At 42.4% G+C, this 16,129-nt stretch overlaps 1 protein-coding gene across 1 annotated transcript in view; it reads right to left on the bottom strand.

The window, feature by feature from the left end:
* Positions 1 to 2,585: 2,585 nt before the first annotated feature.
* The window catches only part of snapc3 (small nuclear RNA activating complex, polypeptide 3), a 37,801-nt gene continuing 24,257 nt past the window's right edge, over positions 2,586 to 16,129 (bottom strand). Inside the window, exons 6-9 of the mRNA XM_067983408.1 lie at positions 11,216 to 11,298; positions 9,540 to 9,704; positions 6,532 to 6,639; positions 2,586 to 4,350 (exon numbers count right to left, since the gene is read on the bottom strand). Coding sequence (XP_067839509.1) covers positions 4,203 to 4,350; positions 6,532 to 6,639; positions 9,540 to 9,704; positions 11,216 to 11,298 — 504 coding nt within the window. The 3' untranslated portion in view covers positions 2,586 to 4,202. The remainder of the gene's footprint in view (positions 4,351 to 6,531; positions 6,640 to 9,539; positions 9,705 to 11,215; positions 11,299 to 16,129) is intronic.

Raw genomic sequence — 16,129 nt, 5'->3', positions numbered from 1 at the left:
CAGTGATTGATCCTTTCATTTTTTAAAAAAAGACTACAGGTATTAGGATGGTGAATGTGAATGTACCTTTTTCAAAAAAAATTCAAGAGCAGCACAAAATTGATTGGTGCAACCGGTATGACGTGTGCAGTACATTCCAAAAACCAACTGTAATGGAATCTCTCCTCACTGAATAAACAGCACTGTACAACGCTTTAATAAATGCCTGCAGATAGGTCGATGACCTGGTGTGAGATCTGGAAAACTTTGCAGAGTTTGAAAAGCAGGATGAAGGTACGGTAATATTGCTGTAAAGTAGCAGATGTGGTGGAAAATGGGCTGAATGGTCTTCCTCATTCTTAGTTGATCATAATTACTGATCTTCCACTTGTTATATTGATGACCCTAGTAATAGTGGCTATAGAATTTTATTTGGAATCCTACAAGTTCCAAGGGAGGAAATCTCTTGATCAACCTTGGCGTTGTCTTAGCCTCTCTTAACCTGTCAAACTTTGGCCCAAAGTGCTGCCACTTAATGCTCACTGAATGCTTATTGCTGTTACAGGCACTGTGATGCTGAGTTTATGGCTCTGACTGATTATATGAGAGAGAAGGCAGGCTGGTAAGCTGTTGCCAAGCGTTTTGGGTGTTCGGTTTGAGCCAGTGGCTGGGAGATCAGCAAGAAGACTTCGAATTCAGGCCCTCTGCACTTCCCCAATGTGATGATTAGGAAATATACATATGAGGAACCACTCTGGCACAATGTACTGGAGTACTAATATGTGTGCTGTCAAATCCCAAAATGGCTACCGCTATATTGAAATGTCTGCCACAATTTATAAGGATGGATTGAGGTGCCCAGTGAAGCACTGTTGCACAATAATTGTTAGTTATGGAGCAGAATTAATGATACATCCACTTTTAAGAGGTCACTCAAGGTTATATTTAACTTTTTATTTTATTGAAAACAATAGATGTATGTGATTTTTCTTTTTAAATGGGAAAGATGCAAAATCAGCTAATTGTTATGCAACTGTAATAATCCTTTAAAAATCCTCAAGCAACTAATGAGTCACAACTATTATAAGTCTTCAGCCATATAAGTTCTTGAATTCCCTCTCTAAACTCCTCTGGCTTGTTGCTTCTCTTTCTCTTCCCCTCTTTCCCCCCCGCCCCCCCCATTTAAAATACTCTTCAAAATCTATATCTTTGATCATCTCCTAACTCTACCACTTGTCTTCTGTGAAGTGCTTTGAGAAGTTTTGCTACATTAAAGCCACTGTATAAATGCAAGTTGTACTTTGGAGTTCTGTTACTATTTTAATGCATCTGTTATACTAAAATATGTCCTTTTTGTGCAGTCATTTTTCATTAATATACTTAACACACTGCAGTTTACACAAAAAGCTTAATCTGTTTTTATTAAATTCTAAGTTAGTGTCTGTAATCGACTGGCATAGTTAGGGTAACACTGAAGCTTGCTGGCTGAAAGTGGTACTCCATTCTGCATTTCACGAGACTACCACTGGATAAATTTAAGAAGCTCTAACACACCCAATGGAACTTGAGTGAAATAGAGTGGCAAACTTAAATAAAAACAATTTTGGTTGTCATTTTTCAATGTAGTTCATCCTTTCCTATTAGGGATTCAGCCAATTGTAGCAAGGGGACCATTACAGGCTGGACTGAATTTCCAATACCACAATGTGCAGATATTACAAAGTATGTTAACCAACAAAGATCGGTGCAATGAGAAATTTAGTTTTATATTGGAACAGCCTAACCTGTGGTCTGCAACTGCACTGATCAGTACCTGTACTCCAGCTTTAAACAGAAAAAGTTTAAGGCAAAACTCAAGATAACCATTCTGGTGAGGGTTGTGGTAAAAAAAATATGGTCATAGTTTAATTACTCAACCTAACACAGTTCCTGATAAGTGTATTGATGGTGCTTAGTTAGTTGGATTGAAACCAGTTTGGCAATATAAAACAAAAGGTGATGAGAAATAAGGTATCAAGTCAATGTGATTTGGCATTCATTTTTTTATTCATGCTTGGGATATAGGCATCACCAGCAAGGCTAGCATTTATTGTCCATCCCTATTTGTCCTGGAGAAGGTGGTGGTGAGCCTTCTTGGACTGCTGCAGTCAGTGGTGAAGGTACACCCACAATGCTGTTAGGTAGGGAGCTCCAGAACTTTGACCCAGCAATGATAAAAGGAACAGTGATATGTTTAAGTCAGGCTGGTGTGTGACTTGGAATAGAACTCTTAGGTGATGGTATTCCCATGCATCTGCAGAGAGATGAGTTGGAGATTATTTCTTGAGCTTTAAAAAAGTTGTGATAATTATTTTTTTTAACTCCTGAATGACCGTGTAAAATACTTATTCAAAAAATGATTTGCATCGAGGCAGAAAATATTGCATGTGGGAAGGGATGTATTGCAGTACTAATGCTCTACCACTAAGTACAGCTCTGATACCTGCATTACAGTGAAGCTAGGAATAAAGTAACAGGAAACCTGCCCAACCTTCTCCAAAGTTTGAAGAACAGCACCGCAAAATGGAAGCATTACTGTAGTTAAAAAAACACATACCACACAGGAATTACAAATCCAAATGTTTTTGTATTTGTGGAGATGACACCACAATTGAAAATAGCAGCCTCACTGGAGTTACAGTGCAATTCAATCCTGTTTAAAGTTAAAGTTACATAATTAATAAAATTATTTACATTCAACATGTAGCATAAAATGAATGAGACAAGAACCCAATCTGCATCCCAGTCATGGTGCAGACCATAACTTTGTCATTAGGACTAGGTCAACCCAGCTGTGCAATATAAATCATATCCCCTAGCTCCATCATTTATCCTCGATGGCTTTATTCAAATTCAATCAGATAAGTCCTCCCCCCCAACAAATAGATCCCATCCATCTTCATGGAGGGATAAAAAAAAGTTACTCAACGGTCTAAGTTAAATGACCATGCTCTAAAGCACCGATGACATACTGTACTTTTCTTCCCCTTCCCATTAACAATTCTTGAAGAAGCTGTGATTGTACTGTGCGCATTTGGAGATATCTTTTCCTAGTTGGACCTGACAAGTAACCTGCCACAATTAATTATTCATTTATAAATGTTATTTTAGGAGATAGATGCCCCAACGGGCAGATCGCACTATGGAAACAGCTGATGATTTGGATGTGTGCAAAGTTATTTTTCCTTTCAGAGATGAATATAGGTCTTTAATTACATTTACTGGATCACTTTGGTACCAATTATATCCCATTTATTAGTCATTATACAAAGAAACATTAAAATTAACATGTTTTAATAGGTTTAAAAATTTCTGTGCTCAGCGAGGTGAGGGATATTAGTACTGAGGGATAGAACACTTTCCATTTCAGGCACCCACTGTCAGCAACGAGCACTCAGGTCAGGTAAAGTAGTTAGATGCACAGTAAAGCTCACTACTCCAACGAGAAAAATGGGTCTGCCCCAACTTAAGAACATGCTCTACTGCAACAGTATAACAATTTTTACCATCGCCCACATCCTCTGGCCTCTGAGTGAGACTGGCTATTGGTGCCAAATTCAGGACAAATTTTGTGCTATGGGCCCATATTCACCAGGAACTGGACTGAGACTGCCCAAACTTGTAACAAATAGGGCCCTTTACAGCAAGCAGGCAGACTTCCATTCACATCAGTCTGGGTTTGGTTTGAAGCCAAGTCCCAGAAGTGAAAGGCCAGTGTCTAACCCACCCAGTTCCTACAATAGATATTTTTGAGAGAACAAATGAAATGCTCCAGAAGAAACACAGACTATGAATCAGAGGCCCAAGGATGGAGGTCTGTGCAGTTGAATGTGACTGATTGCTACGTGAATCCACTACATAGGCATCTCTCAGGCCAACACTATTCCATAAACCACAGAGATGGTTCAGCCAACTTCTTAAATCCATCCAGCCTACTCCATAAAACAGGATACTTTGAAATTTAAAAAATAGTGGACACACAAGCTGTTTTGTCAATGATGAAAGTGGACACTCGTGTACGATCAGTCTTTGTTCAGAGTTTCTTCACTTTATTCAAGTATAAAAGCTTCGGGGAAACTTCGGCACTGTTCAGAGTCACAAAAGTTCAGTCAAAGCTTTTCCACCAATGTCAGTCAGACCTCAAGACAAATGGGACAGAATTTAGTATCCCCTTGACATAGCTTTCAATTAAATATTCCCGGATCAACATAGGGATATGCAAGAAATTCCCCCATTTTATTGCCATCAGCATCGTAGTGAAGCATCCTGAAACAAACGTCGCAGAAGAAGCACGGATCCTCGGGGGCAAAACTATCATTGTTGGTCACCCATCTAGAACACACAAAGAAAATGGTGATGCAATTTTTAAAATTATGCTCTGATGGCAATAGCCATTTTCATACTCCCACAACCAGGATAAACCATGTAATCTCATCACAAGGGCATCTTTATTCTGCCTACTCAACAGTGGTTTTTGTACACATTTTTGTGGCAGCATTTCTTTCTTCCTTTGAATTTCTTTCATCAAACCTTCCTGCTAGACGTAGGCATATTGCCATATTGATCAGTGTGCTTACTTACTGAACCACAAAGGGACTGGTTTAATGTTATTAGTGTGAAAGGAAAACGATATCGGCGAGTTACATTCTCCTTTCACAATTATAAAGTAGATCCAGTGACACAGCATCGCTACTACATTTCCAGCTCTGGATCGTGCTTTACAAAGATTTCTAAGCTATTGATAGTTCAGTTGTTATATGAAGCAGTTTTAGAACCTCTGCCTTCATGTAACAGCTACCTGTAGGTTGACACACTGCAAGCAACAAGTAACATGCCAAACCGAATTACTGACATGTTTCAGAAGCAGAGAAGAACCATTACTGGCTTGTGAAAACCCCAGAAGTCATTATCACTGGCTTGATATCCTGTATGACCTTCAGACACTTTAAGCTGGGCTAAAAGCACAGGCACAGTGAACACATCTGTGATAAGATTACTGATATTTGGTGATCTCAGTCATGACACATTAAATTTCTAAACCATTGAAAAATATTTTATTTTGCAGACGTGAAAAATCTCATTTTAGGAATTCTCCTGCTTGTCGCTCATGGCTGGATTTTAAAAAGAAACAGCAACCACAGCATATCTTCCATGGAAGTGTTCTGCCTACTTTCTCTTTACATCTCCCGGTTTAATGACGAGCAAACAATGCTTGTTTTTGATAGGACCTTTGCTGTGGTGTTAAAAACATTTTTTCAAGAGACTTTTAAAGAGCCATTGACTGGCTGTGCTGCTACATGAATCAGAAATGTGGTGGTCCAACAAACCCAACCAAAAGAAACTCAACAGCTTCCAGTGTAGATGCCTCTGGTGGCTCTTTAACATCAGATGGTTTAACAAACTGACAAATTAAAGTGCACTTCAGAGTACAGATGCCACTAATAACTAACAACCTGGGAGAGAAGATGAACGTATTATGACCACATTCGGACAATGCCTGACACAAGGATCCCTAAGCAGACCTGGATTTGGAAGCCACAAGGGAAAAAAAATCTAGGGGTCGACCAAGAGGAACTCTATGCAACACAACAGATGCAGCTGCAGTGTTCCTGCATTTAGAGGAGCTGGAGGCAAAAGTCCAAGACAGAATAGGATGGCATTGATTGGTTACCGTCTTATGTGCCACAATGGCACAGGAAGGACGATGATGAATGAATGCTGTCCCATGCTATAATAGTGCCCCTACCATTGGCTAAATTCCATACTCAAGCTTCAGATTATCTCCTGGAAGCAAATAGTTACCTGTCCTCATTGTTACAGTCCATAGTGCTTTGTCGAAGAGAACAGAGAAGAAAACTGCAACAATAAAATTGGTTAGCAATTGCGATCAGAGATTATCTTTGCTGGGGTCTTTTTGGGCCAAGTTGATTCTAAAATGACAAACCAGTCATAGGATATTGGAACAGTCTTCTGGCTCAATAATCTGAAGCAGGCAGGTCCACAGTACTTCAGGGGACGTTTGCTGTTTGACCAGATCGCTTGACATATTGATGGGACCAGTCACTGGGAGCAGAGTCATCCCACTCAGATCCAGGTGACTCTGCAAGACAGTGCCCTAGTGAGCAGGGTGGTCGTAGCTGGACAAGCAGTGTGTTGGTAAGATGCATGGTTTTAACTCATACACACACTTTGCTGCCCTGCCACTCCCACCCCAAGTACTGACTCGTGCTAATTTGCCCTAAATTCTCCAGGCTTACATGGAGTGTGTCCTCAATGGCACGGTGGGCAAACAAACTCTATTCATGAGGCTCTCTCAGTAGTTCAGTTTGAAGATTCTGAAGCATAGCGAGCAAATGGTTTCTGTGCACATCAGACTCACGACTAGCCAAAAGAAAAAGTTAATACATAAAGCAGAGCATTACTGCCCCTTCCCACTTACCCAAAGCACTTTTGCAAAAAATAACAAAAACTAAGGAGGGTCTTTAACACATTTTAAAACAGCACACTACCTACCGGACTATATATAACTTGCAAACAGAACACTTCCGAGTCCACATCCAGGGTCTTTTGATCACACATGGATACAATGTTTTATCTAGGCAATCATCACGATGGACAATTCTGTGAAAACAAAAACAACAGTGTTGGTGTTTGTCAGATCCGAACTTCATCACACAAGAATTATAAAGCACACTGTGCATGGAGGTTAATGGTACTACTATGTACTTTGGTTTACAGCTACATATTATGTACTATGCAGTGACCGATTAAGGATATTTACCTTTCCCATAAAAAACCTTACAAATTCCTTTTATTTAGCTTTATGGGTGTCACAGAATCTTAGAGTGGTAGGATGCAAGCTCATTGAGAATTTCTCATTTCAGCTGTACTGTCAGGAGGAGGCTCCAAGCTCAGGTTCGGCACTTTTGCACAAGTTGAGGAAGGTACAAAAAAAAAGGGAAAGTTACGCTGGCCAATTCTCATTCCCTGCCCCTCTTAGCTAATTAATGGATAGTGCTAGCAGAGCCGTGACAGATAGATCATATTCTCACCCTCCTGGCATGAGAACGATATTCAGCGCCAAAATATCTGAAAGAGGAAAATGAGAGCAAAAAAACCCACGTATGCACACAAAAAAGACATTTTAATTGCTGTACTACAGTATATTTTTGAGGAGGCAGCCAATTTTGAGTAAGGGAAAATATCAAACGGAATGGAACAGCTGCTTTGTTCGGTGCAGTTATTCAAACGCATTTCACGGATGGTTAGTTTGAGTAATTCAATGCTAAGCTCCCAATGAGAAGGCTGGAAGATCGAGTCCCTGGGTTGTCTATCTCTCAAGTGCTGAGATCTCAGTTTCAGCATCATTAACCCTGAAACTCCACATCTATTATCAGTGACAAGTCAGTCTTGAAACTAAAACCACCTTCACTTTGGTTTACAGGAAAGTTTCCAGGATTCACTCAACACTTCTGCTTGCTGCAGATCGCTCAGTGCTGTTGCCCACTTACCACACTATCTGTTACCCTCCCCTGCAGAAAATGCTGGTCCCACGCCAGTTCCAAACCCCTAACCATCTAACGTAGGTTATGACTCTACTCCCAGACAAAATGGTATTTCCTGTCTCTCAAGTACAATGCAGGGGACTGCTGCAGCTGCCTAGAGAGGCACATCATCTTGAAAGGTCAAACCACAGTTGAGCAACAGAAAGATCGCACCTGGCTTGCGAGCCATCTGTTGGCCACCACTGGATTGATTGGTCATTGCTTCTTTTGAAATCTTGCTGTCTGCGAAACAGCTGCTGCATGTGCCTATGTAACAGACTGCACTGCAAAATAATTCATAGTCTCTGAAGTGCTTCTGAGGCATTTCTCAGACGCGATAAAGCACAATACAATTCTTCCTTCTTCCTAACAGTTAGTCAACCATGGAGTGATACCAACAGCATTCGTGAAGAAATATACTGTCCAAATTGTCACCCTTTCTGGCTACAGGAGGATACATGGTGCAAGTGGTAGGAAAGAGGCAATTAGACAAAACAATGGTCTCTTTCTGAAGTACTGCGTGCTAAAGTCAATTATTTACAGTTACCAAGCTCTGTGAAAGACAAAAACAGAAATGTTGAAATAGTCACCAAAAAGTCTTCTATGTGCTCTCCTGATGGTTCAGTGAGCATCTATTGAGCAGCTGAACACAATGACCAGGAAGGTCCCAGATTCAATTCCCAGTTTGCACTGAGCTATCTGATCTCAGCTGAAGTGGCAGTAGGAGTGCTACAATTGGCTGCGACGCCCCTAAATAGGGAGGGGAAAATTAGACAGCGTTCCTGCTCTTGATACCTATGCAGTTACCCCCTCTGGAAGTGGGTACTTGTGGATGTTGGTTGAGGACAGGATCAGGGTCAGTTGTAAGCAGCCCCCCTCACCCCCATATAGTGGTTGAATACCTAATGAACAATGACCACTTAGACAAGGTACTGGAGGGTGTTCGTCACCTCTAGAATCATATCCTATCATGTGTTAGGTTGGGAGGGGATGAGTTAGGGGGAAGGGAGAAAATTGAAAGAAAAAAAATTCTCTGTAAACACAAGCATTTTTTAAAAATCTAGTATAGGGTTGAACTATCTCTGAAGTTGAATGCTTGAGGGGAGTGGAAATTCTCAACTATCGTTTGAGTTTGCAATTATTTCATTTTTCTCTACATGTCAAAATAGTTAGAGAAATGTCAGTCATCATCACACGGTAGCTATTTTTCACATTGTATAGAAAATCAATAACATTTAATTAACAAAAAAAAAGCTGCTGGTATAATCACCATTTTCAGTACAACTCATCCAAGCTAGTAGAACACAGAGCTTTTCAGTATATGGCCAAAACACCATTAACAAACCATTTGTCTGGCTCAAACATTTCTCATAGTTGTGGTGCAATTCTGTTAGTTAGTTCTTCTTTGGCTGTTGGTACAAACTCAGGATGTTTTATCACCATGAGAAATTTTAAGGTAGCAGCTTCCTTTTTTTAAAAAAAGTAATCAAACTCAATTTAGAACCAATTCATAATTGATAAAATAGATTCAAACCCCAGCAACCTCTGCATTTGAATTGAGACGACAAAAAATAAATTATAAACACAAATAATCAAGAGGGAAAACATGCGGCCAGGCTTAATGGTACCCTTCATTTTTTTTTTCAATAAACTAATGCAAAAATCTTAAATAATGTGATACCATGCAAAGATTATCAAAATAAAAATAGAGAGGAGGAAAGGCACCCTTGGTGAAGCAGTGTTTTGGAGCTTTAGCTAGTTAATGACTGCTTATCTGCATACACAGTCCTTCTGCACTGTGAGTATCCAAGCATTTATACACAGGTTGATTCTGTAATCCATTTCATGAATTTTCTTGACCCTTCTTTAACATCTTATTGCAAAAACACCAATAACATAAAGATAGCATGAATAACCCGTGATCTGAAGTTACGTACTTTTTCAGAACCTTTCCAAGCCTGAAATTCATTAAAATACCTGATGTCTGTGATGATGATGAGATGCTCACAGTCGCCTTGGTGACAATATAAGTAGGGATAGCCAACTTTAATGCACATATCGTTGAAAGTATAGTCCTCCATTTTAGCTGTATGAAATTTCCCATAACCTCTGTCATGGGACTCTGCCCATTCAATAATGGTCCTAAAAAGAACGTAAATAGGGATCATCTTGTGCAGCAAAACAGATTGTGAAAGCACAAAGATGCAAGTGAAGTTACTTCTGTTTAAATGGAGCAAGCAGTATTTAGCTCAAAGTTATGCTGATGTATAGAGTGTTATTATTCTAACAAGCTAAATGGATAATGGCAACCATTCATTAACACATTCAAGTCCACTGAATCACCAAAGGCAGCTGTGAAGTTTGATAGTGGCATTCTACTGGTGTCCTGGCCAACACTTATCCATTAACCAACTCCAATAAAAAAATTAAATAAATTAACACTACTGTCTGTGGGATCTTCCTGTGCATGAACAGTAAACACTCGTAAGCTTGTACACTTGAACTTTTTTCCTCCTGGGAACAGTACAGTACAAAAATGGACGTGATTGCCTGAAAATGAGTTATAAGGTAATTACATTTAATTAGTTTAAGACACTTGAACTGCAACATCTCAGTTGCTGTCTTAAATTCTGGTCATTGCCATTTTTCATTTTGTATTTCTTCCCCTACACTTGCCTCCCCCATACAATTTTCTGCCCTCCTCTCCTGAACATGATGACTCTTGTTGAATACAGTTCCACATACTCCAGCCCTCCAGCAATTAGGATAACATTCATTATGAACGCCACAATTTTAAAATTCTCATCCTTGTTTTCAAATTCCTCCATAACCTCGCCCCTCCCTATCTCTGTAACCTCCTCCAGCGCTACAACCCTCCGGGGTCTCTGCACTCCTCCAATTCTTGCCTCTTGCGCATCCCCGACTTTAATCGCTCCACCATTGGCGGCCGTGCCTTCAGCTGCCTCGATCCTAAGCTCTGGAATTCCCCCCCTAAACCTCTCCGCCTCGCTACCTCCTTTAAGGGCGCTCCTTAAAACCTACCTCTTTGACCAAGCCTTTGGTAACCTGTCCTAATATCTCCTTATGTGGCTCGGTGTCAAACTTTGTTTGATAACACTCCTGTGAAGCGCCTTGGGACATTTTACTACGTTAAAGGCACTATATAAATGCAAGTTGTTGTTGAGGCGGGGATCGTGATTGAAACAAAACTGGATTTGCCTACGAATCAACAAGTAACTACACTTTAGAAATAATCTGTTGGCTGTAAAGTGCTTTGGGACTTTGAGGATGCGTACTTCTTCCTCTTTCTCAATCTCAGGAAAAGTAGATCAATGCATAGGAATCTACCAGAAGTGTGCGTGCTAAGGCAGTAAATGCCATAGTGTATTTCAACACTTCTCTTAGCTGGAATCTCCAGTTAAATATGATATGGATGCAAAAATTTTCTCCAACAACTTTTTGTCGCATTTAGGATTTAGCCCAAAGCAATCTCAAACTTGTTGGAAATTACTTGATTTGATTGCATAGCCACACTGCTGCACACGTAGTTCCACACCTAGTTACATCTAGTACATTTGATACTCTCAGCAAACAGGTCAGTAAAGGAAGTTACATAAATGTTGCACTGTGTTATTTTAAGAGGGCCACTGTACCTGCTCAAATCTCTGCACTCAGAATATCTCATATCATTGTAGAAGGTTTCTTCAAAGAAAAAAAAGGCAGACTTGTACAAGTCCTATTAAAAAAAAAGATTGTAATTTTTATTCATCATTACTAATTCTAAATAAAAAAAAACAAGCAATCAAGTCAAGAGAGACGCTGTGTGTATTTATAAGTATAATAGATAAGATTAGTTCTTAGAGTTGCATTCTGTTATTTTATCATTTTGAGCAGTGAAGCAAAGTTCTACTGTAAGTGCTATTGCTACATCACTATTAGATTATTCACTTGTTCATCATTTGTGATCAATGTGCTTTATATCTTACACTTTAAACAAGGTCTCATAAGTCGATTTTGACTAAAGATCCCCATCAGGGCATAAGGCCCATGAGCAATTAGCAAACAGGGTTTTCTGTTCCTTAACTTGTGCACATTACCAATACGTTTTCTAGAATTTTATTCAAGCACAGACACTCTCGAAGGTTTGGGGAAATGGGATGTACCTATGAGAGTGATCTGAAATACAAGAACCAAAATAATCTACAGTAAAAAGGTTTAAAACAAACCAAAGATTAACAGCCTTATTCCTTAATTTCCTACATAAAATCTTTTAACCATGCAGCTTTGTGCTCACTTCTCCCTCAATTCTCTTTAATCCCATCAGAGTGTACTCTACCCACAATACTGAAACCGTTCTAGTCAAGATCACTGATGACATTGTTTGTGACTGCGACCGTGGAGCAATCCTTCTTTGCTCTGTGGTGTTGGACACAATCAATCACTCTATCCTAACCTTCGCAGGACTCTTACTTGTCCCAATGTAGTCAGCGTATCTCCAGCAATTGCTTCTCCTCCGGCCCACAAGGGTCACCCCTATAGAATCACAAGGCTCTATCCTTGGTTCCCTTATTTACATGTTGGCCCTCAGCAACATCACCCGGAGGCATATGGTCAATTTCCCAGCTCTACCGCTCCATTACCAGCCGCGAACACCGCTGCATTGTCAGGTCCGACATCAAGTCATGAGCCAGAACTTTCTTCAGCTGAACACAAGATAGACCATGTCATCCATATCTCCAGATTCTAGCTCAGGCAGAGCCAGACGGTGCAAAACCTCAGTTTCCTTTTCAATCCTATTTAAGTCTCAAACTCCAATTTCTATCCATCACCAAGACTGATTACTTCCACTTCTGCAATATTATCTACCTCTACCTTTACCTCATCTTCACTGCCAATGCAAGTATTGTCCATGCTCATTACCTCCACGCTCTACTTCTCCAATTCCCTCCTTCTGAACTCCAACACAACAACAACTTGTATTTATATAGTAGCTATACCGCCTAAGGCAGTTTTAGAGCACTAGTAAGAGGAACACAACGCTGAGCCAGAGGAGAGATTTTATTGAAGGTGTAGATGAAAAGATGGGTTTTGAGAAAGTGTTTTTTTTAAAAAGGAGAAGGAAGTAGAGAAGCAGAGGGGTTTAGGGATAGAAGTTCCAGAGAACAGGTCTTGGAAGGCTGAAAATTCAGTCATGAATGAGGAGTGGGGATGGGGGGATGCACAGGTGACTACAGTTAGAAGCCTGAAGGATGCGGGAGATATACCAGGTCTGAAGTTAGTTGCAGAGATAGGGTGGAACATGATGAGTACAAGGATTTTAAATTTAAATGAATTGAGGGGAACAGGGAAGCAGTGTAGGTATGCAAACTCCTGAGCCTGTATCCTGTCCCCTGGCCCCATCTCCCCGTCCTTGCTGACCTCTATTCCCCAATGTGTCAAATTAAAAATCTATCCTCATTTGCACATCCATCCTTAGCCTTGCCCAAACTGACCTCTGCAATCTCCTCCAGCCTGCATCCAAGCCTGCGCTCTTTGGTTCTCCCACGGACCTCCTGTACACTGGGCAATTTCTCCCGCTCTATACTAACCCATTAACTACAAAAGCGTCACTCAGTGAGTCACAGTGCACATGGGGAATCAGATATAATGATCAGCTTATTATAGTGATCATTCAGGTTACCGGCCAAATCAGTCACTATAACCAGATTCTACAGTAGGTGGATGTTTCAATTAATACCAATCAGGAGCTGATTTAACTCAAAAGAAATGCACTGTTTCCTCCAACCCAACTTCCTATATTGTTAAATTTGAGGTCACTTGAGAGACTACCCATGGTTTACTGACCAGGATAACATGGCAACTTGGTACATGCAGCAATGTAGGTCTAGGTGCAACTCCTACAGGGAGGGAGAGGGGTGCTCGGGGCTTTTGGGCACTCGCTCAAAGCCTTCTGCCATTCAGAGGATTTGGGAAGAGGAAACAGGTAACATCTAGATAGTTGCTTGAAGACCTTTAACAATTGAGCCACATTTAAATGAATACATCAGTATTTAACACAGAGGATAACATTATTTAGGAAAGAAGCAAGACTTGCATTTATATAGCATTTTTCACAACCTCAGGACATCCCAAAGAGCTTTACAACCAATGAAGTTCTTTTCAAGTATAGTCACTTTTGTAATGTAGGAAACGCAGCCACTAATTCTCACTCAGCAATATAACCAGATAATTGTTTTTTTTTTAAAAGTGATGTTGGTTGAGGGATAATTATTGGCCAGGACACCGGGGAGAACTCCTCTGCTCTTTGTCGAAATAGTGCCATGGTATCTTTTATGTCCACCTCAGGGGGCTGATGGCGCCTCAGTTTAACTTCTCATCTGAAAGACGGCACCTCCGACAGTGCAGCACTCCCTCAGTACTGCACTGGAGCGTCAGCCTAGATTACATGCTCAAGTCTCTGGAGTGGGGCTTGAACCCACAACCTTCTAACTCCCAGACGAGTATTACTTATTAATTGGCCTTTTCCAAGCTCTGAATACAAACTATTTATTGCAGTCCACAAACAATTGTCTGCAAGTGCCCTTTGTTGTAGTGCCTTCATTTGTACAGCTACACTTGTATTTCTATTCACATTATTTATAACTGACAGCTGGGAGCTTTCCATTTGCACAGCAGGTAAGAATTTTGTAAAAGGGGGCTCCAATTAGGCTGCGATTAAAATATGGCCTGGAAACATGCATTTTATTTCTTCCAGTCTTCTCTCCGGAAGGTTTCCAATTCATTCTCGGGTATGAGCAGCCCTCTGCTACCTCCTCCAAGTAGCCATTCTTTAAGTGCAAGCATAGATAATAAGTGTCGACAAGCAATTCCAGTCGACGCCCACTCACAACTGTTTGTGGTACGAACCATTAAATAATCAGAGATGGGAATCTTAGCTGATATTTCCTTCCCTAGCCTGGGTCACTGAGGCCAAGTGTAATCTCCCTAATGCCACCGCAGCTGAGATCAACAAAGACAGGAACTGTGTTCCATCTGGCTCAATTACACCTCGGGCCAGATTTTGCTGTGAATGGCAAACAAATGGAGCTCACCATTCGTTAGACTTGCACTTGCCCACAGACTTTCTATGAGGTTTTGCATTGCAAGTTGCTGTCAGTGGGACATCCTTTCTTTACCCCCCCTCCCCCTTGCTCCCTCCAAGATCCCCTTCTCCTTCTGCCTCTGCCCCCCCCCCCCCCCCCCCGGCTTCTGCTCACCCCTTCTCTCCACTGCTCCCCTTCCTCCAGGCTCTGCACTTCTCCCCACTTATGACTACCTGGTGTTTGGCTCTCTACAGGGCATCAGGGACCAGTGTGAACAGGGCAACCAACTATGTATCTCCTTAACCTGTGACTACTGCCAGGGACTAGGGCACACAGGCCTGGAGCATGTTGGGCCACGCATGCGCACTGCAGGTCACCAATCACGCATACACATTTTTAGGCCACCAACTGCCCTCTGGAGGCCAAACACCAGGTAGTCATAAGTGGGGAGAAGTGCAGAGCCTGGAGGAAGGGGAGCAGTGGAGAGAAGGGGTGAGCAGAAGCCGGGGGGGGGGGGGGGGGCAGAGGCAGAAGGAGAAGGGGATCTTGGAGGGAGCAAGGGGGAGGGGGGGTAAAGAAAGGGAGAATATGGTCCAGACGACCGTTAGACCTGGATCACGGTCTCCTCCTCTCCCCCCCACCCCTCCGCATTAGACCTGGATCACACTCTCCTCCCCCCCACCCCCCTGCATTAGACCTGGATCACTGTCTCCTCCCCACCCGCCCCCCGCCATTAGACCTGGATCACTGTCTCCTCCCCCCGCCATTAGACCTGGATCACACTCTCCTCCTCCTCCCCCCCCCATTAGACCTGGATCACACTCTCCTCCTCCTCCCCCCCCATTAGACCTGGATCACTGTCTCTCCTCCCCCCCCCCCCCAATTAGACCTGGATCACGGTCTCCTCCCCCTCCCCCAATTAGACCTGGATCACGGTCTCCTCCCCCCCCCCCAATTAGACCTGGATCACAGTCTCCTCCTCCTCCCCCCCCCCCCCCAATTAGACCTGGATCACAGTCTCCTCCTTTCCCCCCCACCACCATTAGACCTGGATCACAGTCTCCTCCTCCCCCCCACCATTAGACCTGGATCACAGTCTCCCCCCCCCCCCCCCCCCCCCCATTAGACCTGGATCACGGTCTCCTCCCCCTCCCCCAATTAGACCTGGATCACGGTCTCCTCCCCCCCCCCCCAATTAGATCTGGATCACAGTCTCCTCCTTCCCCCCCACCACCATTAGACCTGGATCAGTCTCCTCCTCCCCCCTACCATTAGACCTGGATCACAGTCTCCCCCCCCCCCACCCCCATTAGACCTGGATCACTGTCTCCTCCCCCCGCCATTAGACCTGGATCACACTCTCCTCCTCCCCCCTATTAGACCTGGATCACGGTCTACCCCCCCCCCCCCGTTAGACCTGGATCACGGTCTCCACCTTCCCCCCCCCCCCCCCCCCCCCCAATTAGACCTGGATCACAGTCTCCT

Source organism: Heptranchias perlo, chromosome 4, assembly GCF_035084215.1.
Source record: "Heptranchias perlo isolate sHepPer1 chromosome 4, sHepPer1.hap1, whole genome shotgun sequence".
Classification (NCBI taxonomy): Eukaryota; Metazoa; Chordata; class Chondrichthyes; order Hexanchiformes; family Hexanchidae; genus Heptranchias; species Heptranchias perlo.
The sequence above is the reverse complement of the archived record's forward strand: the minus strand, read 5'-3'. Positions and strand labels throughout refer to the sequence as shown.